Here is a 21,540-nt window from a genome sequence, read left to right as displayed (position 1 = left end):
TGATTAACTCCTGTCTGGAAACCAATGTCCCCACTGTGGAAGGACATGTGGATCCAGAATTGGCTCATTGTTAAAACCTTGATTATGAAAGACAATCTTATTCAGCTATGAGTGATCGCCAAAGAAGAAGTATATGGTCTCAGAGGCCACTCCCAGTAATTGAAACACGGGGTTCGTAGTTAACACCCCAAAATCCAACAGTGTCCAGGTCACTTCAAACCAGCAACGACTAGTTTTTCAGCGAAAACCCAGCGTTTTGCATCACCCACAAACTGACGAGTAACAATATATATTCCTTTAATAATAAAAAAAGTTGTGAGTTGGGGAGGGCAAGTAGTCACAAAATGGTGATTATTGTGGAATGTGGGGGGAGTACAGAAATCCAGTTGGGCAGGAATGAATGCAGTGGCCTAGTGAATGGGGATCATTTCACGCTGCAGCATTTTGTTGCAGGTGCCCATAATAACAGGAGGATATTCAGAAAGCAGATTGGCTGTGCGGAGTGGGACGGAAACAGGAAACTGGGGAGAAAGGGGTATACAATGGAGTATCTTGAAAAAAGGTTATGGCTGGCTGCAACCCTGAGCAGCGGCACCCTCCCTGCACTGCAACACTTTGCTGCCGATCCCCCGCTTGCTCTCCCAGGCGCAGGCAGCCGTGCGATGCGAGGTCTCTCCGGCGCCTTCCCGTGTGCGCGTCCCACCGCCAGGCGGCTCTGCTCCGGCGCCTCGCCGAGGCTCCGCTCTTCCCTCTTCCCGTCTCCGCCGGGCGCCTCGGCGGCGGTGGGCAGAGCTTCCTGGAGCAGCCGCGGCGAGATCCGGTCAGCGGCGTCTATGGAGATGGAGAGCTGGGGCTCCCGGGCGCCGGGGCTGCAGCCCGCCTAGGCGGAGGGAGGCCGGCCGAGTCCCCGGGAGGAGCGCGCTCCGGACAGGCCGCTTGCGCAAAGGGGGAGCCGGCAGCGCGGACGGGATTCTCCCGTGGCAGTTCCTCCCTCCTCTTTTCCCTTCCTCTCCCCTCCTTGCAAAAGGCGACGGAGCCCCGCAGGTACTGGCCCCAAGCCTAGTTTAATGCGTCTGCAGCAGGAGAGAGAGCCAGCCTGCAAAAGGCGACCGTCCCGGGTATGTGGGGCTGGAGAAACGGATTTGGAGGATGGGGGGAAGAGCAGGCGGCCGGAGGAAAAGTTTGCGCGCCTGTCATGTAGGGAAACACGGGCGCGATTCCTTTCTAAAATCATGTGAAGGGTGGCCTTCCAGAAAATGATTAAGTTTGGTGCAGTGAAATAAGTTGGGTGGGGAAAGGAAATGTAAAAGATGCTGAGTTTAGAATATTTGGAGAGGGCTGAGTATGCGGGATGGGGCTGAAAGCAAAACCCTGTTGGTGTTCCTTTTTCAAAACAAAAAATGGTTGCAGTAGTAAAGAGAGGGGGGAATTATGGCGTTGCAAGGGTCTTCCCCCTGCAAGGCATGAATCACAACTAAAGGAATCCCTGGCGGGTGGCTGTCCGAGCCAAGCCAAGTTCTTTTCTGACATCCCCCTTTTCTCCCCGACAGATTTTGGCAAAATGATGTGTGTGTTTGTCTTTGGAACATTTCCTCCTCCTGGGGGAAGAGAGATGGTTGCCACGGAGCCAGTACAGGTAGAGAATGGAACTGGGGTGTGTGTGTGTGGTGGGACACAATAGCACTTTTGTAGTTTAAAAATATAAAAAAGAAAGATCCAGCACACCTTTTATTTTCTGTTTCTTACAGGCACCGCCATTCTCCTTTGAAGAAGTGGCCGTGTATTTCACAGAGGAGGAATGGGCTCTCCTGGACGCAGAGCAAAGGGACCTTTACTGGGATGTCATGCAAGAGAATTATGAGAATGTGGCGTTTTTGGGTAAGGAACTGCGGGGGGGGGGGTTCCAGTTGCACCAGGAAGTGGTCCTTATTGGGCTATTTTGGGGGGGGGGGAAGGCTTCTCCCTTAGTTTTTTATTGTACTTCAGCAGACCTTGGGTTTCCCCCGAGCGTGTAATAACCCCTCCCCCCTCTTAATTCTTCGTAGCCCCATTTTGGTTCTAATCCATAGCTGTCAATGTTTCCCTTTTTTAAAGGGAAATTCCTTTATTCCGAATAGGATTCCTCGCAAGAAAAGGGAAAAGCTGACAGCTATGTTCTAATCTTACAGAGCTCTTCCTCTGTTCTTAGCCGAGTGTCCCATTAGCTGAGCATACACTTTGCACATGGAAGGTTCCCGCTTTATTTCTGCTTGCGTCTAGGACACCTCCGTCTTGAGACCTTGCCATGTCACACCCTTGGCAAGAACATGGGTTACGTCTAATTCATTCCTAAATCTTAAACGCTCACAACCCTGGTTCATTGGAAAGGTTCTCTTCCCACCCCCCAACTCCCCATGCAATGCTGGTTACAGTTTCCAATCTTGCTTTTTAAAAATACAAACGTTTCGAAATAATTTTCATAAATGCCAGAAGAAGCGTGCCTCTGAAAAGGCACTTCCAGTTCTTGCAACACACCAGATGTGTTGGGTCTGTAATCCTGTGTCAGGCTGCAGCTAGCAGAGGAGTGGGGAGACTTGACCTTGATTAAATGCTCCTCCGTGCGGTTAAAAACAAATAACTAGTACATTAAAGAGAAGGGTCTGAGTCTCTGATTCTCCCCAGTATTTTTGTCTCTGGTCTGGTGCAGCCAAACCACGTTTCCATCAGGCGTTCGAGAACTTTGTTTGTTTGTAAAAAAGAGAGCCTTGGCACAGCTAGCCAGAGTTGGCATTGCAACCAGCTGAGACCCTTTGCCTGGGATCCAGACCTTCTCTTCTCCTTCATGTTCTTATTAGTGTTTTTCTGCAGTAAAAACTGAGCAAAACTCATTGAATGAAATGTTCTGAAATGTGCCAATGTTCCTAGCGGTTGCAACCTGATATCCATTTAATGGGAGCTTTTGATCCCCCCTCTTTTTTTGGGACAATGGAGCCATTCCAATTCCTAAACCCGAGTTGATCTCCCGGCTGGAACGAGGGCAAGAGCCATGGATCTCCAACCCCCAGGCTATGGAGGACAAAAAGGTCTCCATCAGCGCCTGCCAAGGTGAGATGGGAGGTTCCCAGCGGCATTACAAATGGGTGCAATGCAATTGCAAATGAGGAGGGCCTTGTCTTTGGGTGCTTCCAGCTGAAATATGACAATGCGGGTGACAAATAGTACCATATTTTTTGCACCATAACACTCACTTTTTTCCTCCTAGAAAGTAAGGGGAAATGTCTGTGCGTGTTATGGAGGGAATGCCTACGGGTGGCATGCCTACGGATTTTCCTCCTCTAAAAACTATGTGCGTGTTATGGTCGGGTGCATGTTATAGAGCGAAAAATACGGTATTTCCTTGATGGAATACCGGGAGCATAACGCCTCTCTGCCTGTCTCAATCCTGGTATTGTTACCAAAATGGTGGGGTTTCGGATTCAGGTAGGCAGTGATATCGGGAATAAGTATGTCAAGGTAAAGAAACTGTTTAGGGATAGGGCATGAGTGGATGAAGAATCAGGTAAAAGGCTTGTGTCCTTCCCATCAAGTTCCACCCTGCCAAAAGCCCACACCAGAGGGAACAGGTTGTTGGAAGCACGTGGGAGCATGTAGTTCTGCCCTCATTGTGCTGGAACTACTACTGCTATGAGTAGTAGCAGTAGCAATAGTAGAATACTACTACTACCAGTAGTATAAAATTTAGGTACCTGCCTTGAAGAGTACTGACCTCATGCTGGAACTACCACTACTAATATTACAGTGGTATCTCGGTTTTCGAACGTAATCCGCTCCAGAAGACCATTTGACTTCCGCAACGTTTGACAACCGAGGCTCAATGGACAGTCTGCAGAATCCATTGAGTAGTAGCAGTAGTAGTACTAAGTTAGTACTTGTAGGAGGATAAAACAGGTCCCTGCCTAGGGTTGGTTACAACCTTCAAAAAAGGGGTCCCGACAGGGCCAGCCAAACACATTTTGCTGCCTGAGGCAAAAATAGCAATTTTCTCCGCAGCTACCCTTGGACAAGGTTAAGCCATATATTGGCAGCTAAAGCAGAAAACCCTGCAAGTGCCCCTCCTTCTGCATTACAGTATTAACTTTGTCAGGACACCCAAAATCAGCTGCCTGGGGTGACTGCCTCACTCTCCCTAATGGTTGGGCCGGTTCTGTGAGTTTGGGGAATAGAAGTGTATGTGCATGCCTTGGGTTGTTGTTTTTTTATGGCCCCACTTCGCAAAACAGCAGGCTTGTTGGTAGTTTCGCCTTACAGTTTCCTAAGGGCAGGGAAAGCCACCTTCACAAAAAGGGGTGGAAAAACACAATTGGGCCTCTGAGGCTTCCGGTTGATGCCACCCAAAGCGTGCCTAGAATGGTTATTTCAGGGTGCCCAGAGCAACTTGGGGGAAACTGTACAAAAGGCTTCTCTCTGAATACCAGTGTGATTTATAATGGATGCAATTGGAAAAGCGGTTCTGGCATCAATTTTCATGCAAATGACAATAGGGCAGTAGGTGAAAAGCAGACCCCATTGAAATGCATGAGCTGCCCCAGCAGACTCCTCAGTTGGGGATTATGTAAATCGGGAAGAGGTGGAGTTGCACTGATTTGCATGCCAGGCACAATTCCTTCATGTTTCCTTAAGAAGGACTGAGGGCAGGTTTTATGCATTGCCTGAGATTTAGAATTTTGCATACATATATTAATGCATAGAGAGGCAGTGTGGTGTAGGGGATAGAGCAGGATTTCTCAAACTTCTGCTAGCGTTTCATTCCTGCAACTGAAAAAGCAATATTTCTACAGCTTGAAAGAAAAAACATCAGAGCAAGGACTCATTCAGAGATACAACACCTTCCTCTGTACAGGGAGTGACAGCATGTTCCCTCACATGCATTCTCTTTCCATGTGGATCCTGAACGTAGAGATGCAAAAGAATTCCATTTACACTAATTAGGAGACCTTTCCAGAAATTATTGCTCATTCAGAGATGCAATAGCCAACCCCCTTTTACGGTGCTGTGTCTGTTCATCGGCACAGTAAAATGCTCTCTTCATCCCTGATGCTGAGAAATCAAGTTGCACACTTAAAGAGGCCAATTAAGAAGGGAGCAAGTGCCGAGAAAGGACTCATTTAGAGACGCAACAGGTCACCCCTTTGAGAGCGGGTAATCGTGCTGTTTTTGTATATCAGGAGTGCTTGAACGTCTGATGAATGAATATAGCAGAACTGCTCACAGCACTGAGGGTAGTTAGGAAGTGGGCAAGTCCAGAGAGGGATAGCTCAGTCGGTAGAGCATGAGAATCTTAATCTCAGGGTTGTGGGTTCGAGCCCCACATTAATAATAATATTTTATTATTTATACCCCGCCCATCTGGCTGGGTCTCCCCAGCCACCCTGGACGGCTTCCAACAAAGTATTAAAATACAGTGGTCTGTTAAACATTAAAAGCTTCCCAATACAGAGTTGCCTTCAGATGTCTTCTAAAAGTCTGGTAGTTGTTGTTCTCTTTGACATCTGGTGGGAGGGCGTTCCACAGGGCGGGTGCCACTACCGAGAAGGCCCTCTGCCTGGTTCCCTGTAACTTGGCTTCTCGCAGTTAGGGAACTACCAGAAGGCTCTCGGCGCTGGACCTCAGTGTCCGAGCAGAACGATGGGGGTGGAGATGCTCCTTCAGATACATTGGGCGAAAGATTTCCTGCATTGCAGGGGCTGGGATGAGATAATCCTTGTGGTCCTTCTACAATTCTGTAAATCAGGCAGAGACTCACTTTTCCAGCCTTAGCCTTGCATTCTCCCGTCAGACCACTTTCTCTCTCCCTCTCAGGGAACGACGTTTATTTGAATTCTCCCACCATCCCGGCGAGCGAGGTAATCGTGCGGGAGATCAAAGAAGAGGTTCCCGAACGAGAAATCTTGGACCGAGCGGAGCCCCAGTGGACTTTGTTGGGCTCTCCGCCGGGGCTCGACCCCCTGAACTCGGAGAGCCGCTGCGGGCTGCAGAGGCCGTGGGAGATGCCTCCGGGGACAGTGTGGCGGGAGCCGTCGCGGCACCTGCGGGCGGCGAGTTCGAAACGCAGCATGTTCCACGTGGGGCGCAAGAAGCTGATGTGCCCTGAATGCGACCGGTGGTTCCACTGCAAGTCCGAGTTCCTGCTGCACTGGAGGACCCACACGGGCGAGAAGCCCTACGAATGCCTGGCCTGTGGCAAGCGCTTTATCCAGAGCTCCCACCTCAGCGCCCACCGGCGCATCCACACGGGGGAGAAGCCCTACGAGTGCCCCAAGTGCGGGCGCAGCTTCAACCGCCGCTCCACCCTCACTGAGCACCTGCGCATCCACACCGGGGAGAAGCCTTACAAGTGCCTGCAGTGCGGCGAGAGCTTCCGATGGAGGCCGTACCTCACCAAGCACCAGAGGGTTCACGTGGGCGGCGCCGTCTACAAAGGCCTGAGTGACGGGGAAGCCATGTTTGAGAGCCCGCCCCCGGAGGAGCAGCAGGGAGGCCACCTGGGTGAGCGCTGTTTTTGTTATGCAAATATTTCAAATTAGACTAGCGTTGTCTAGCCCCATGCGTTGACAGAACAGTGGCAGAATTGTTTCCCTTATTCTTTTTGCTGGGTCGGATTCTGCAGCTGAGATTCCTACGTTGCAGGGAGTTTGGGCTAGATCACGGGTAGGCAAACTAAGGCCCGGGGGCCGGATGTGGCTCAATCGCCTTCTCAATCCGGCCCGCGGATGGTCCGAGAATCATTGTGTTTTTACATGAGTGGTAAAGGTCAAGGTACCCCTGACCATTAGGTCCAGTCTTGACCGACTCTGGGGTTGTGGCGCTCATCTCGCTCTATAGGCCGAGGGAGCCGGCATTTGTCCGCAGACAGCTTCCGGGTCATGTGGCCAGCATGACTAAGCCACTTCTGGTGAACTAGAGCAGCACACGGAAACACTGTTTACCTTCCCGCTGGAGTGGTACCTATTTATCTACTTGCACTTTGACGTGCTTTCAAACTGCTAGGTGGGCAGGAGCTGGGACCGAACAACAGGAGCTCACCCAGTTGCGGGGATTCGAACCGCCGACCTTCTGATCGGCAAGCCCTAGGCTCTGTGGTTTACAGTGGTGCCTCGCAAGACGAAATTAATTCGTTCTGCGAGTTTCTTCGTCTTGCAGATTTTTCGTCTTGCGAAGCACGGCTATTAACAGTACTTAGCGACTTTAAGAAAAAGGAAACAAACTCGCAATTAAGAAAAAGGAAACAAACTCGCTATTAATGGTACTTAGCGGCTTTAAGAAAAAGGAAACAAACTCGCAAGAACTCGCAAGACGTTTTCGTCTTGCGCAGCAAGCCCATAGGGAAATTCGTCTTGTGAAGCGACTCAAAAAACGGAAAACTCTTTCGTCTTGCGAGTTTTTCGTCTTGCGAGGCATTCATCTTGCGAGGTACCACTGTAGACTACAGTGCCACCCGCATCCCACATGAGTAGAATGTGTGCTTTTACTTAAAATATATCTCTGGGTTATTTGTGGGGCATAGGAATCCGTTCATTTCCCCCAAAAAAATATAGTCCGGCCCCCGCACAAGGTCTGAGGGACAGTGGACCGGCCCCCTGCTGAAAAAGTTTTCTGACACCTGGGCTAGGTGATCCGTGGGGCCGCTTCTAACACTACGGTTCAGCTATTCTGTGAGTGCGAGCGATTAAACGGCCAGCAGCAGCAGAGTGTGCCCAGCAATGCGTTGTGGCATTTGCCAATTTGGGATCATAAAAATTATAGCAGAGTGTTTTTTTTGTGCAGAACAGAAGGGGGTAGAGGAAGGTTGTAACTGATGGGCTACCGAGCGGCTCTGGCAGTATGATAATACATTCTTCTAATTGATTGAAATTGCAATGAGAAAAAGGATTGACCCAAAATACATACTTCCTTTCCTGGAAGGAGGAGTGTGTGTGTGCTTGCCTAGGTAAACCTCTGACTTTGCATGGCTGGGAGGGCACCTGTAGTACAATTCAAAGGTAAGAGTTGCAGTCAAATGCTCTGATGTTCAGCATGCTGGAAGATTGTTTTTTGGTTTTGGTTTTGGTTGCTTTTTCCAGCATTGTGCCGGGAATGTAATTCCTGAAAAAATAGGCAGTCCCAGTGGCCACTTCTGCGTGCTCCCTGCCCACTCTTGAGCAGAATTGATGTATGCAAATTAAAACATTTGTGCAAATGTCATCCATTGATGGGTTCTGATAAATGTGCTGGATTAGATTCATCTTGGACTCGAGCTCTCTTTGGAATAAGCAGAAACGGTCCTGAGTTTATGCACTGAGATTGTGCTGCCCATCCAGATTGCTGAATCCTCCAGTGTTAAGAAAGGAACAATAGAGAAAGATAGTGTAGACTCTGAACTTTTTATTGCTTAGAATATTTATAAACTTTCTCTTCTCTCCAAAGGACCTTCAGACAGATTACATTCTGTGAATCAGTTCATAAGAATAGGGCATCATTCCAATGTCCTGGTTGTGGGTGCTATTCACTTTGTAACCCAAACATCGTAAGAACACGATAAGATGATCCGCAAGCTGGAGGTTCTCCACCTCTGCTCTAGGTAGACCAATATGTAGGGTTTGCAGAAATTGGTTCTTCTAACCTGCCTGCATCCATGCTTTTTAAGACTATAAACTATAAGACTATATCTGGTGTTGCATATTTATAACACATTCAAATAGCTTTTTCTTTACTAATGTAGCTTAGTCCTAGGACAACGTGGGGGGGTGGGGAGAGTCTTTTCAGGACTTTATTATTATTATTATTAGTAGTAGTAGTACTAGTAGTAATACTTATTACTACCACCACTACTATTTTATTTTATTTATATGCCACCCATCTGCCTGGGTTGCCCCAGACACAATGGGCAGCTTCCAGCAAAATATAAAAACACAATAAAACATCAAACATCAAGAACTTCCCTATACAGGGCTGCCTACAGATGCCTCTGAAAGTCAGAGTTGTTTGTTTCCTTGACATCTGATGGGAGGGTTTCCATAGGGTGGGCGCCACTACTGAGAAGGCCCTCTGCCTGGTTTCCTGTAATCTCACTTCTCGCGGTGATGGAACCAGAAGAAGACCCTCGGAGCTGGACCTCAGTGTGCGGGCTGAACGATGGGGGTGAACCAATATGCTCCTTTAAGTATACAGGGGGGACACGGGTGGCGCTGTGGGTTAAACCACAGAGCCTAGGACTTGCCGATCAGAAACTCAGCGGTTCGAATCCCCGTGATGGGCTGAGCTCCTGTTGCTCGGTCCCTGCTCCTGCCAACCTAGCAGTTCAAAAGCACATCAAAGTGCAAGTAGATAAATAGGTACTGCTCCAGCGGGAAGGTAAATGGTGCTTCTGTGTGCTGCTCTGGTTCGCCAGAAGCGGCTTAGTCATGCCGGCCACATGACCCGGAAGCTGTACGCCGGCTCCCTCGGCCAATAAAGCGAGATGAGCACCGCAACTCCGGAGCCATCCACAACTGGACTGGTCAGGGTCCCTTTACCTTTAAGTATACAGGGCTGAGGCCGTTTAAGGCTTTAAAGTTCAACACAAACACTTTGAAAATATGGAAACATAGGGGGATTCTATTTCTCTCACTTGCCTTTTCCTCTGCCCTCCAGAAGATGACGCCGTGGGGAGTGCAAACGTGGAGGCCTTTCCCCAGCACGCTGCCTCTGAGGAGGGGGCAGAACAGCATGGAGGGGCCGGCCTTAACCCGGAAGTGGAAGGCCAGCCGCCCGAGAGGCCTATAAAGACTGAAGTGGAAGGGAATGACGTCACGGACGTCAGCCAGATCAAGATCGTTCAGGTGGAGAAGAAGCACGTTTGCCACGAGTGCGGCAAGGCCTTCCAGTACAAGTTCGAGCTGGTGAAGCACCACCGGACGCACACAGGGGAGAAGCCCTTCGAATGCCTGGCGTGTGGCAAGAGGTTCTTCCAGAGCACCCACCTCAATGCCCACCTGCGCATCCACACGGGGGAGAAGCCCTACGAGTGCCCCAAGTGCGGGCGCAGCTTCAACCGCCGCTCCACCCTCACTGAGCACCTGCGCATCCACACCGGGGAGAAGCCTTACAAGTGCCTGCAGTGCGGCGAGAGCTTCCGATGGAGGCCGTACCTCACCAAGCACCAGAGGGTCCACTCGGGGGACAACGCCTACAAGTATTTTGACGGTGGGGAGAGCCTCTACGACAGCTCGGCCTTCTCCGAGCACCAGGAGGAGATTCACCCAGGTGCGGAAGCCGGTGCCGTAAAGAGGAGAGGCCTCTACTGGATCAGGCCAAAGTCCCATCCTGGCTCCGTGCTCTCTCCTCACCAATTTAGTTCATCTTCTTTCATTTAAATGTTAAATGCACGGGAGTGTGCCTCTTCATCAGATGTGTAACACAGCAGCAGGCAACATTATATGGCAATAATAATAATGTCAACCAGAAGATTGATAGCTCAGTTGGTAGACTAGAGCATCAGACTCTTAATCTCAGGGTCAAGCCCCACATTGGACAAAAGGTTCCTGTATTGCAGTGGGGGGGGGGGGGACTAGATCAGTGTTTCTCAACCGGGGGCCATATGACCACCTGGGGCCCCCCAGGATATTCCAAGGGGGGCATAGGTTAAAAATGCATAAATGGGGGGGGCACAGCAAGAGGCTAGGAGGCCACAGAGGGAAGTGAGAAGTGAAGGGGTGTGTGTGTGTGTGTGTGTGTGTGTGTGTGTGTGTATATATATATATATATTTGCTTTCGTAGATTTTCACGGGTATAGGTATGCAGGTTTTGGTGTCCTCGGGTGTCTTCCCGTGTAAAAGTTGGGGTGTCTAGGCGACGTTTCGACGAGGTCTCACTCGTCATCTTCAGGCTGGTGCTTTCGGCTTCTTGTTACTGGAACAGAGCAGGATCTCAGTGTTTGAGTTCCTATAAATACTGTTGAGGGGTGTGGTGTATAGCCTCCAATGTTCTGGGCCGAGAGGAAGTTCCCAGGCTAGTGTGCCTTTTCTTCTTTTGTTCCTTAGTTGCTTGAGGGATATCTTGAGTGATTTCTTGAGTGATATCCTGAGTACCACTTAGGTGGGTCATTAGGTGTGGATTAGTTGCTAAAGCCTTTGTGTCTTGACCTCTTGAACTTTGTGAAGAGTTTTTCTGAGAAGATGGCTGTAGTTGTGCTCTGGCTTGGCTTCGTGTATAGGGGCGAGCTGTGGTTTTGTGGCCTGTGCCAGCCAGATCTGTGTAGGGATTGCAGGGGGGTGCAGCATCCGGAGGTGCCATCATGGTTTGGCTACTGGATGGTGTCTGTAATTTATCTGTGGAGAGGGTCTGGGTTTGGGTCTGGTGTGGTTGATTGGTGATGGCGTTCTGTGTGCCTCTGGATCTGGTGTCAGTTTTTGTGGGGAGGGCTAATTTCCAGATGTCTGGCAAGCGGGATGTGTCGTCACGCTTGTTCATGTTGTGAGGGTGTTTCTCTATCTCGATGGCTTCCATGATTATTCTCTTGTGGTGATGTTCCATGTTAGAGAGCAATTTGGAATCTGCAAAATTAATTTCGTGTCCTGTTTCTTTCATGTGTTGGAAACTTCCTCTCTTTTCCAACACATGAAAGAAACAGGACACGAAATTAATTTTGCAGATTCCAAATTGCTCTCTAACATGGAACATCACCACAAGAGAATAATCATGGAAGCCATCGAGATAGAGAAACACCCTCACAACATGAACAAGCGTGACGACACATCCCGCTTGCCAGACATCTGGAAATTAGCCCTCCCCACAAAAACTGACACCAGATCCAGAGGCACACAGAACGCCATCACCAATCAACCACACCAGACCCAAACCCAGACCCTCTCCACAGATAAATTACAGACACCATCCAGTAGCCAAACCATGATGGCACCTCCGGATGCTGCACCCCCCTGCAATCCCTACACAGATCTGGCTGGCACAGGCCACAAAACCACAGCTCGCCCCTATACACGAAGCCAAGCCAGAGCACAACTACAGCCATCTTCTCAGAAAAACTCTTCACAAAGTTCAAGAGGTCAAGACACAAAGGCTTTAGCAACTAATCCACACCTAATGACCCACCTAAGTGGTACTCAGGATATCACTCAAGAAATCACTCAAGATATCCCTCAAGCAACTAAGGAACAAAAGAAGAAAAGGCACACTAGCCTGGGAACTTCCTCTCGGCCCAGAACATTGGAGGCTATACACCACACCCCTCAACAGTATTTATAGGAACTCAAACACTGAGATCCTGCTCTGTTCCAGTAACAAGAAGCCGAAAGCACCAGCCTGAAGATGACGAGTGAGACCTCGTCGAAACGTCGCCTAGACACCCCAACTTTTACACGGGAAGATACCCGAGGACACCAAAACCTGCATATATATATGGTATGTGTGTCTGTCTTATGTGAGGTCTCCGTTTCAGCTCTCCAGACGGCTAGTTGTTTGCATTTGTCCCAGAGTGCAGGGTGGATTTTGTTACAGAGTTTGAGGTGAAGAGTGAGCAGATCTTTGTTGGTTTGGTTTAGTAGGTATCTTTTATATATATATATACACACACACACATACATACATACATACATACAGGGGTAACTTGGGTTACATACATTTCAGGTTACATACGCTTCAGGTTACAGACTCCGCTAACCCAGAAAGAGTACCTCGGGTTAAGAACTTTACTTCAGGATGAGAATAGAAATTGTGCGGCAGCAGCAGGAGGCCCCATTAGCTAAAGTGGTATCTCAGATGAAGAACAGTTTCAGGTTAAGAACAGACCTCCAGAATGAATTAAGTTCTTAACTCCAGGTACCACTATATATAATATACATATTATATATCCTGATACTCTGGCTGTCCACTTGGCCAATCCCAAGTGGGTAAGGAGGTGCCCACCAGGGCCTGGCGTTCCTTTTTGCCATGTGTGTTTTCTTGGAGTAGTCCTGGTTTTTTTCCAGTGGGAGAGGGCGATTGCTGAGGCTCCCGTTTTGGCCAGTGGAGCCCGTGATCCAGAACCCCTTGGTCAGGTAAGTGCAGTGGTGGGGTGGCAATGGGTAGGGCTGGGTGAGCCGGAACTGCCGCCGGTGCTGGGCCTGGTGGCACCCTGGGCCTGACTGCAATCCAAGGTGGCAGCCTGGGCTTGACGCTGCAGGGTGCAATCCAGCGCCTAGTGCAGCCTTTCTCAACCTGTGGGTCCCTAGATGTTGTTGAACTACAACTCCCATCACCCCTATCTACCAAGCCCAGCGCTCAGTGATGATGGGAGTTGTAGTCCAACAACATCTGGGGACCCACAGGTTGAGAACCGCTGGCCTAGTGGATCAGGGCCTTTGGATGTTGCCAAGGGGTGCAAGGCCTGTCAGCATCATCGGCCTGGCTCTCCAAGGGGCAGGGTGAAATCCACCCCAGCCAAGTGGAGTCATCTGGTGCTGCTGACTTGCATCTAGTAAATAACTCTCTACTCAAAAGAAAGCTGCACTTCATTCAGAGGGCCTTACTACTAGGTAAGGGTGTGGGGGGCTATAGTGTTTTATCTAGACAGCCAGGGTTCCTCCTGAGGAAAACAGCTTTTTGCACAAGGTCAGTTAGGACCACTTGCTTTTTAAAATTCTCCCATGTATACAGAACTCCCTGTGCGCCTTTTGTAAGTTTCCCCTCTGTGCCAAATAACTGGGGTCAAATAAGTGGTGTTTACTTTTTATAATACAGTACATGGAAGATGGATCTCCCTCAGGAGGTGGTGGACTCTCCTTCCTCAGAGGTTTTTAAGCAGAGGTTGGACAGCCATCTGTCATGGATGCTTTAGCTGAGATTCCTACATTGCAGGGGGTTGCCCCTAGAAAGATGACTCTTGGGGTCCCTTCCAGCTCTATGAATATATGTTTTTCTGCTTCAGCAATATTTCATTATGTTCCCATCATTTTATGTAATTGTAATTTTGTATAAATTAAAATAAATGAATAAAATGTGTTCTATTTACAAACAAAACATTTAAATAGCTACCTTTTTACTAGTAGGAGAGGGGCCATGGACATAGCCAGGATTTTTGTTAGGGGAGGGGAGGCAGAACCTCATATTTGTATTGATTTCTACTTATTGGGGGGGCAGCTGCCCCCTCAACCCCCGGCTAGGCCCAAGTGGGGACCATAGGAAGTGGGGCCATGTTTGGGGGAAAGTTGAGAAACACTGACCTAGGTGACCCCCTTTCCAGCTCTATGATTCTGTGATTCTATGCAAAACTTTTTGATAAAAAAGGGAAATCGTCAATATTTATTTGCATATTTATTAACTAACACAATTTTTTAATAAAAACTATGCCTATCTTTAAATATATATGTATTTATTAACTTCTGGTGTCTAGGGGAAGCCCACAAACAGGGCCGTACATGGTTTCAACTGTCAATAATGGTAGTGAAAAATGTTGGATCAAACCAGCAGCCCATCCTGGTACATCATTCTGTTCTCACAGGGATGAATCAGGTACTTATGGGAAGCCTGAGAGCAATTCTTAGGAACTGCCTTCAACATGTATAGAACGTCCCTGTTGATAGCCTCCTTCTCCATGAATTTGCCCAGTCCTCTTTTAAAGCTGGTAGCTATCACTACCTCTTGTGGGAGTGAATTCATATGTTTAATAATAATGTGATGGTGATGATGATGATGCCGCCTATCTGACTGAGATTTAACTACGCGCTGCTGTGTGGAAGAAGTACTTTAGTTTGTCTTTCCCAAATCAAACACTTCTCTCTTGACGTGCCTCCGGAGGGTTCCTCATTCCCTGTTTCCGGTCTCATTCCAACTGCGCTACAACTGAAGCTTCAGCAGCCTAACTCCTTCCTGTTCTCATCTAACTGCTCTCTCATTTCTTCTCCTCCCAACTAGAATATTTGGTTTCTGCGCCCGACTCCATCTCCCGCATGGCACCTCGGGGAGAGCCGTGGGTGCAAGGCCCCCAGCGCTCTGAGGGGAGGCAGAGTCACAGAAACGGCTCCGAAGGCGATGGGGCGGCGGAGCCATTGCGAGGGCAGTCCGAGGGGGAAGGCGAAGGCGTGGACTCCCCGAGAAGCCTCGCTGCCCCTCACGACAGGGCAGGAGCCAGCGACTCGTGTAGGTTTGCTCTCTGCTCCCTCAGATTTGCCTAGTTCACTTTGCCCACTGTCTTTTCTGATACCCTTTTAAGTGTGTTGTATTTTAGGTGGGATTACAGTGGTACCTCTGGATGCGAATGGGATCCGTTCTGGAGCCCCATTCGCATCCTGAAGCGAACACAACCCACATCTGCACGTGCGCGGGTAACGACTTGCCGCTTCCGCGCATGCACGTGACGTCATTTTGAGGGCATGCGCATGTGTGAGCAGCGAAACCCAGAAGTAACACGTTCCATTACTTCCGGGTCGCCGCGGAGCACAACCCGAAAATGCTCAGCCTGAAGCAACTTCAACCCGAGGTATGACTGTATTAGTTTGTTTTGTTCTTATTTTTATTATGTATTTTTTGGGGGGGGTGTTACATTGTATTTTATCTTGTGAGCTGCCCTGAGATCTACGGATGAAGGGCAGTGTACAAATTGAATGAATGAATGATTATTATTATTATTTTTAATTGCGGCACTTCAAATGTAAGGTGTAAATGTAGCCTAAAGTAACTACTACTACTACTACTACTACTACTACTACTACTTTAGGCCACATTCACACCCTGTATTTGAAGTGCCATGATACAACTTTAAACAGTCATGGCTTCCCTCAAAGAATTCTGGGAGCTGTAGTTTGTTATGGATACTGGGCCCGACAGTTCCCAGATTTCCCTGTGAAGAGAGGTGGATTGTTGGGGGGGGAGGTTTGAAATTGTTTTTATTTGATTTTACAAGTGTAAAGTTATAACAATACCAAATACATATCCATTTAAAGAGATTTATCTGAATCTCAAGACTTCCCACCACCCCTTCCCTGGGTCCTATAATCAACATTTTCAACTATCTATATTTTTTATCTGTCCATATTATCCATAGTGTTTGTTACATTACAAGTGTTGTTAGAATCCTGCTAAAGTTTTCATCTGCTTAAAGTGGTCTAAGAGAGATGGATTGTTAAACCCCTCTGGGAATTGTAGCCCGGTGAGGGGTGAATGGTGGGGTGGGTGTGTCACCTTTAGCAAGTTACACCTCCCATAATTCTTTCGGGGAAGTCATGACGGTTTAACATGGTCTCATGGCGCTTCAACGGCTCAGACTGGAGCCTGGGGTTTAGCATGAGTGAGAGCTCCCTCACATGATACCTCAGGTAGAAGAGCTGCACACAGCTGCCTTCCAATAAAACAAGGGTGGGACACCTGATCCATCCTGAGGGCCGCATTCCCTTCTGGGCAGCCTCCTGAGGGCCGCATGCTAAATGTAGGTCGGGCCAGAGGCAAAAGTGGGTGGAGCAACAAATGTAGATTTTGCCTCTGTACATTAGGCTAGCGCAGTACAATTTTACCTTTGCACACCCCTCAGGCAAGCAAAGAGGCATTATGAGGGTTCAGGGATACAATCCAGCCAGGCAAAAATACTCGGGGGGGGGCAAGTGAGGGGTGTAGCCTGGAGAGAGGGGTGTGGCATGGGCCACATAGTGAGGTTTAGTGGGCCAGAGTTGGCCCCACCCCTGAGGTCCCCCCTTCCCCTGCTATAAAATTACAGCAGGAGTGAGGAACCTCCAGCCCATGGGTTTAATTTGGCCCTACAGGCAGTGCTATTTTTCTGGGGGGTGGGGGGGTAGAAAGCCAATAACTTGGCCTCCTTCTCTCAGAATGGACGAGTTCTGGCAAGTTCCGGCTGAAAAGAAGCCCTGCACTCAGGACTTTCCATTTGACCCATCAGGCCGCTTTGGCCAAGCCACACCCAACCTGCTCTATACCTGGCATGTAAAAATGTGGCTTGGCAGAAAGGGGGGGGGGGGGTTGCAGGCAACCCTAGTCAGCCTCCCTGCTCCTCACAACAACCCTGCAAGGTAGGTTGGTATCTTTCCAAAGGTCGCACAGTGAACTCCGTGGCTGAATGGGGACCCAGGTCTTGGTCCAGCACTCTGACCACTGTACCTCTTGTCTGTGGGGATTGGTCTGTTCGAGACTTCTCTGCCGAATGCTACTGTTACTAATAATATTAATAACTGTCGTTATTTTTGCAAGGCGATAGCATGACAACTGAACACCCAGAGGAGGAGACCCAGCAAAGAGGCCTTGAGCTAGATGTCAACGATGTGTCGCCAGACAGATCCGAAGGAAACGTTTCCCTGAAGTCTCGAGCCGTCTCTGATAGTAGTGGGCATGGGTCGTTGGAACAGCTAACAGCAGAGTGGGATGAATCTGGTCAGTATGGAGGAGGCATCCTGAGCAATTTGGCCTTGTCAAGTTTCTAGCCCTTAAGCTTACAAAAAAGAGAGAGAGGTTTGTAGGTCCACTGTGTTGTAGCTCCTTTGGGCATGTTGGCTGGGGAGGGATTTGGGGTATGTTTGGCCTCAAGAAGAGAAGACCGAGAGGTGAGGTGATCGCCATCTTCAGATGTATGAAGCGGTTGTCACATTGGAGACAGAACAAGCTTTCCCCCCTGCTACTATAGACTGGTGGAACCTAATCCAATGGATTAAAATTACAAGAAAGAAAATTCTGACTAAACATTAGGAAGAACTTTCTGATGGCCATGTTATCAAGGATCCTTTAGGGGGTTGGACTAGATAAGATAAGATAAATTTATTGTCATTGTCCGTATATACACAGTATACACAACAACGAAAATCAAACACCCACCCAAAGACCGGGTTCACATACACATTTGCACGTATCTCCAACACTCTCATCCTATTCAGACATAATCTATAAAACATAACATAATCCAGAATATAACATAACCTATTAAAGGCATAACATAACCTAAAACCTATCTCATTCCTTCCTACTCCCTGCTTGCTATTTCTTGCAACTGGCCCTGAGATCATTATTTAGTGCAATCAGAGCTCTTGGATAGAAACTATTCAGAAGGCGTGTGGTTCGTGTTTTCATTGTCCTATATCTTCTGCCCGAAGGCAACAGTTCAAAGAAGTTGTGAGCAGGATGGGTGGGATCTCTCAGGATATTGTGTGACTTCTTCAACGTGCGAGACGTGAAGATCTCATCCAGGGTTGGTAGTTGGAGCCCAATAACATTCTGGGCAATTTTAATTATTCTCTGTAAAGCTTTTTTATCCGTTTCAGAGCTGCTCCCATACCACGATAATATACTATAGGTTAAGACACTCTCGATGGTACTGTGATAATAGGACAGAAGTAGGTGCTGAGATAGATTCAGTCCCCTGAGCATTCTCAGGAAATACAACCTCCCCTGCACCTTCCTCACAACCATATTAATATTTGCAGTCCATGAGAGGTCCTCAGAGATATAAATGCCCAGGTATTTAAAACTACCAACCCTCTCCACCTCCTCGCCATTTATGTGCAATGGTAAAAATACACTTTTCTTTCTCCTAAAGTCAATTATGAGTTCTTTGGTTTTTTTGGTGTTAAGCATAAGATTGTTTTCTTTACACCATTGAATTAACCCCTGTACTTCTTTCCTATAAGCAGTCTCATCGTTCTCACTAATGAGCCCCACCACTGTTGTATCATCCGCAAATTTGATGATTGTGTTGGACTTATACAGTGGGGTACAATCAAATGTGTACAGGGAATAGAGAAAGGGACTTAGCACACATCCCTGAGGGGCTCCTGTGCTTAATACTAGAGTAGAAGAATAGTAAGGTCCCATGATCCTTAGGATCCCCTCCAGCTAAATGATTCTTTGATTCTAAGCAGGAATATCTCCCAACCCTCCCTGAAGGTGCTGGAGATTGATCTTGGATGCTCTACCACATTCTAGCTGGCACTGGTGGGAGATGAATTCTAATAGCATCTGTAGGGCCACAGGCTCCTCTTATCCCTTCTGTAGATCAACCGTCCAAAAGCAGATTGCAGGTTTCCAGGTTCCACAGGACTCCCATTGAGGCAGCACTGAAAGAAACTTCTCTCTTTGATAGTACAAGTCCAGGGAAAGATAACCTGCCCTTTCTTATCCCATCATAGTTCTGTTTTCTTTCTTTCTTTGTTTTCTCCACAGATAGTTTAAAATAAAATCCTTCCAACCCCCGGCCTCATCCTTGAATGATGAAACTGTCGGAATGCGGAAAGAGCCTACATTTGTCCACTGGTGGGATCTCCAAGTAAACTGTTCTGCCAGCAGCAAAAAGAGACACCCGGAGTTTAGTGCATCTTGCAAACAATTTCTTTTGGAAAGACTTGAAGACACAGCAGCGTTCTTAACTCCCCTACCCCCCGCCCCGCTCCCTCCTCCAGTGTTAACCAGACACTTGCATAGCCAACATGTACGGATTGCGGGGAAGGGTGGGGTTCTTTAACTGAAATATTAACATTTGTCTTTTATTTTATTTTATTTTGTATGGGTTAATTCATGCGCATGTTTTATGTTGTCACCCAGGAATACGCTAATGTTATGATCTGCGGTCTGGGGAAAGTCGTCATTATGTTCCCACAAGAGAGGTCAGTGATTTAGATTTCACAAGTGTGAACCTTTTTAAGGCTGAGATTATATGCATTTCACAATTGCACTTGCACAAGGACACAAGCTGGTGCCAGGGCACCAAATTCCGGCATTCCTGAGAAATGGGGGCTTTTCAGGTTTCTAGCTCTTAAGCCTGTAAGGATGGAGTTTTTGAATCTGAAAATTTAGAGCACTGAATAGAGTTGTGAGCGGTTAGGAGGCAGGGTTTCGGTGTCCTGTAAAACTAACGGTGTAAGCGGAAACAATTATGCAAATGAGGCAAATATGTATATATAAATATGCAAATGAATTTTCATTTGCATGCCATGTCCAGGTCAAAGAATTTAGTTACGTTTGCTGCAGAATATTGATTTAATTAAGGGCAAAAAGTACACATCCTTACTATGGGAAGCCAGTCAAGGTCATAAAGTCTTGTTCCAGGTCTGTGACACATTTGTCACATCATCCTTTTCCCCTCCTTTTTTGCAGACAAAAAAGTCTCACAGTCTCACAGTCACGTTTCACGGTAAACTCATGTGTCATGTGACTTTTCTCTTTTTGAGTGTGGAATTGTCAACATTTCTTTTGTGTGGATGTGCTCCCCCATGTGTCCAGAACTGAGAATCCCTACTCGCTGGAGGACCATTGGTTTTCAATAATTTCTCTGCAGAGTGGACATTCTCTGATGCCACCTCACAGCACATTCTAGAAGAAATGTTTGCCAACTAGAATTGACCACTTTGTGGTGAATTTACCCTCTCAAAAGTGAATGAGCAGGCGTGAGTATCGGGCCCAGGGTACTTTGCAGCAGCAGACAAAGTGTAATTATTATTATTTTTAATTGGGGGGGAAACCCTAACACTGAATAATATAACTCAGCGACAGTTATGAGGGGCTAACATTTTATTGATTTTTGTTTTTTATTGTTAGCTGTGTGTGTGCTTTAGAACTGGTTTATAAATAAGTCAGGACTGTATTCAACTAAGTCCTGCCCGGAGACGACCCACTGAAATAAATTCATCTAAGTTAGTCATGTCTGTTGGCTTCAGTGGGTCCTGCTCAGATTAGCATTGAGGCCACCCTTAATGTGTGGCTTCCTGCATTTCTAAGCTGGCCCACAAAAAATGCTGCCTTTTCAGAGTCTGTGGTCTGGATCCTGCATTAACTTGGAATTGATGACAGACTTTTTGCAGCAGGATTGTCAGTTGGTGCAGTTCTAGATCCCAGCCTTTGCACTGTAAAGAGTTACGTATATTCTTTTATTATTGTTGCTATTAATTCATTTTTAACGATGCCCTCTTCGTTTTGGAAGACTGACTTCGCCCTGCCTGCCCAGATCTGACAGTTTTTGGTGTTCAAAACAGCACAGGGAGGTGACCAGTTGCTTAATTTTAATTTTAAACTGTAGGGCAATTTTCCATACAGAGTGCTGCATTTTTTTATTATTTAAAAAACAGTAATAGAAGGGTAAAATGCAGGATAGAATCATGAGAGGCATGGCGTTAGAAGCAGCTTGAGATACCTCTTTGATTCTCAGGGAGCTGCTCCATAGCAATTCATCTCTCTTCCGGGGGAACTGTGTCAGTATGAGGGGTCTCCTTAACAACTCTCAGCACCCTTAAGAAACTACAGTTCCCAGTATTCTTTGTAGGGTGGAAACCATGACTGCATAAAGTGGTGTGGTGCTGTCTTAAATTTATAAATGGGGCATTATTCAATTGGCAGCCATTCAGACCACCAGCCATGGGGCTCAATACCCTCCTTGTTTGATTTCAGAAGCAGGCCACAGTAGTAGTAGTAATTTTTATTATTATTTATACCCCACCCATCTGACTGGGTTGCCTTGGCCACTCTAGGCAGCTTCCAACAGAATATAAAAGCACAAGTGATGTCATTAGTCTGGTTAGCTCAGTATTGTCTATTCTGATTGGCTGCAGCTCTCCAATGTTTCTA

The 21,540-nt window shown here is 47.6% G+C and overlaps 2 protein-coding genes across 4 annotated transcripts in view; both read left to right on the top strand.

Annotated features, from left to right (window-relative positions):
- LOC114592429 (tripartite motif-containing protein 10-like) overlaps window positions 1–21,540 on the top strand; it is a 647,260-nt gene that overhangs the window by 577,873 nt on the left and 47,847 nt on the right. The gene's annotated exons all lie outside the window — the stretch shown is intronic.
- Window positions 731–19,474, top strand: LOC114592193 (uncharacterized). 3 transcript variants are annotated; one of them, XM_028720167.2, is made up of 9 exons: window positions 734–1,044; window positions 1,551–1,636; window positions 1,749–1,878; window positions 2,971–3,084; window positions 5,839–6,525; window positions 9,649–10,260; window positions 14,905–15,129; window positions 17,188–17,367; window positions 19,147–19,474. In XM_028720167.2, the coding sequence occupies exons 2-9, from the start codon at window positions 1,562–1,564 to the stop codon at window positions 19,158–19,160; spliced, it is 2,037 nt and encodes a 678-aa protein (XP_028576000.2). In that variant the 5' UTR covers window positions 734–1,044; window positions 1,551–1,561; the 3' UTR covers window positions 19,161–19,474. The 3 variants fall into 3 exon arrangements, with proteins under 3 accessions (XP_077777795.1, XP_028576000.2, XP_028575999.2); XM_028720166.2 differs by having other exon boundaries at window positions 734–1,118; XM_077921669.1 differs by lacking the exon at window positions 1,551–1,636 and having other exon boundaries at window positions 731–1,118.

The sequence above is a fragment of the Podarcis muralis genome, chromosome 2 (genome assembly GCF_964188315.1).
Source record: "Podarcis muralis chromosome 2, rPodMur119.hap1.1, whole genome shotgun sequence".
Taxonomy (NCBI): domain Eukaryota; kingdom Metazoa; phylum Chordata; class Lepidosauria; order Squamata; family Lacertidae; genus Podarcis; species Podarcis muralis.
The sequence above is the reverse complement of the archived record's forward strand: the minus strand, read 5'-3'. Positions and strand labels throughout refer to the sequence as shown.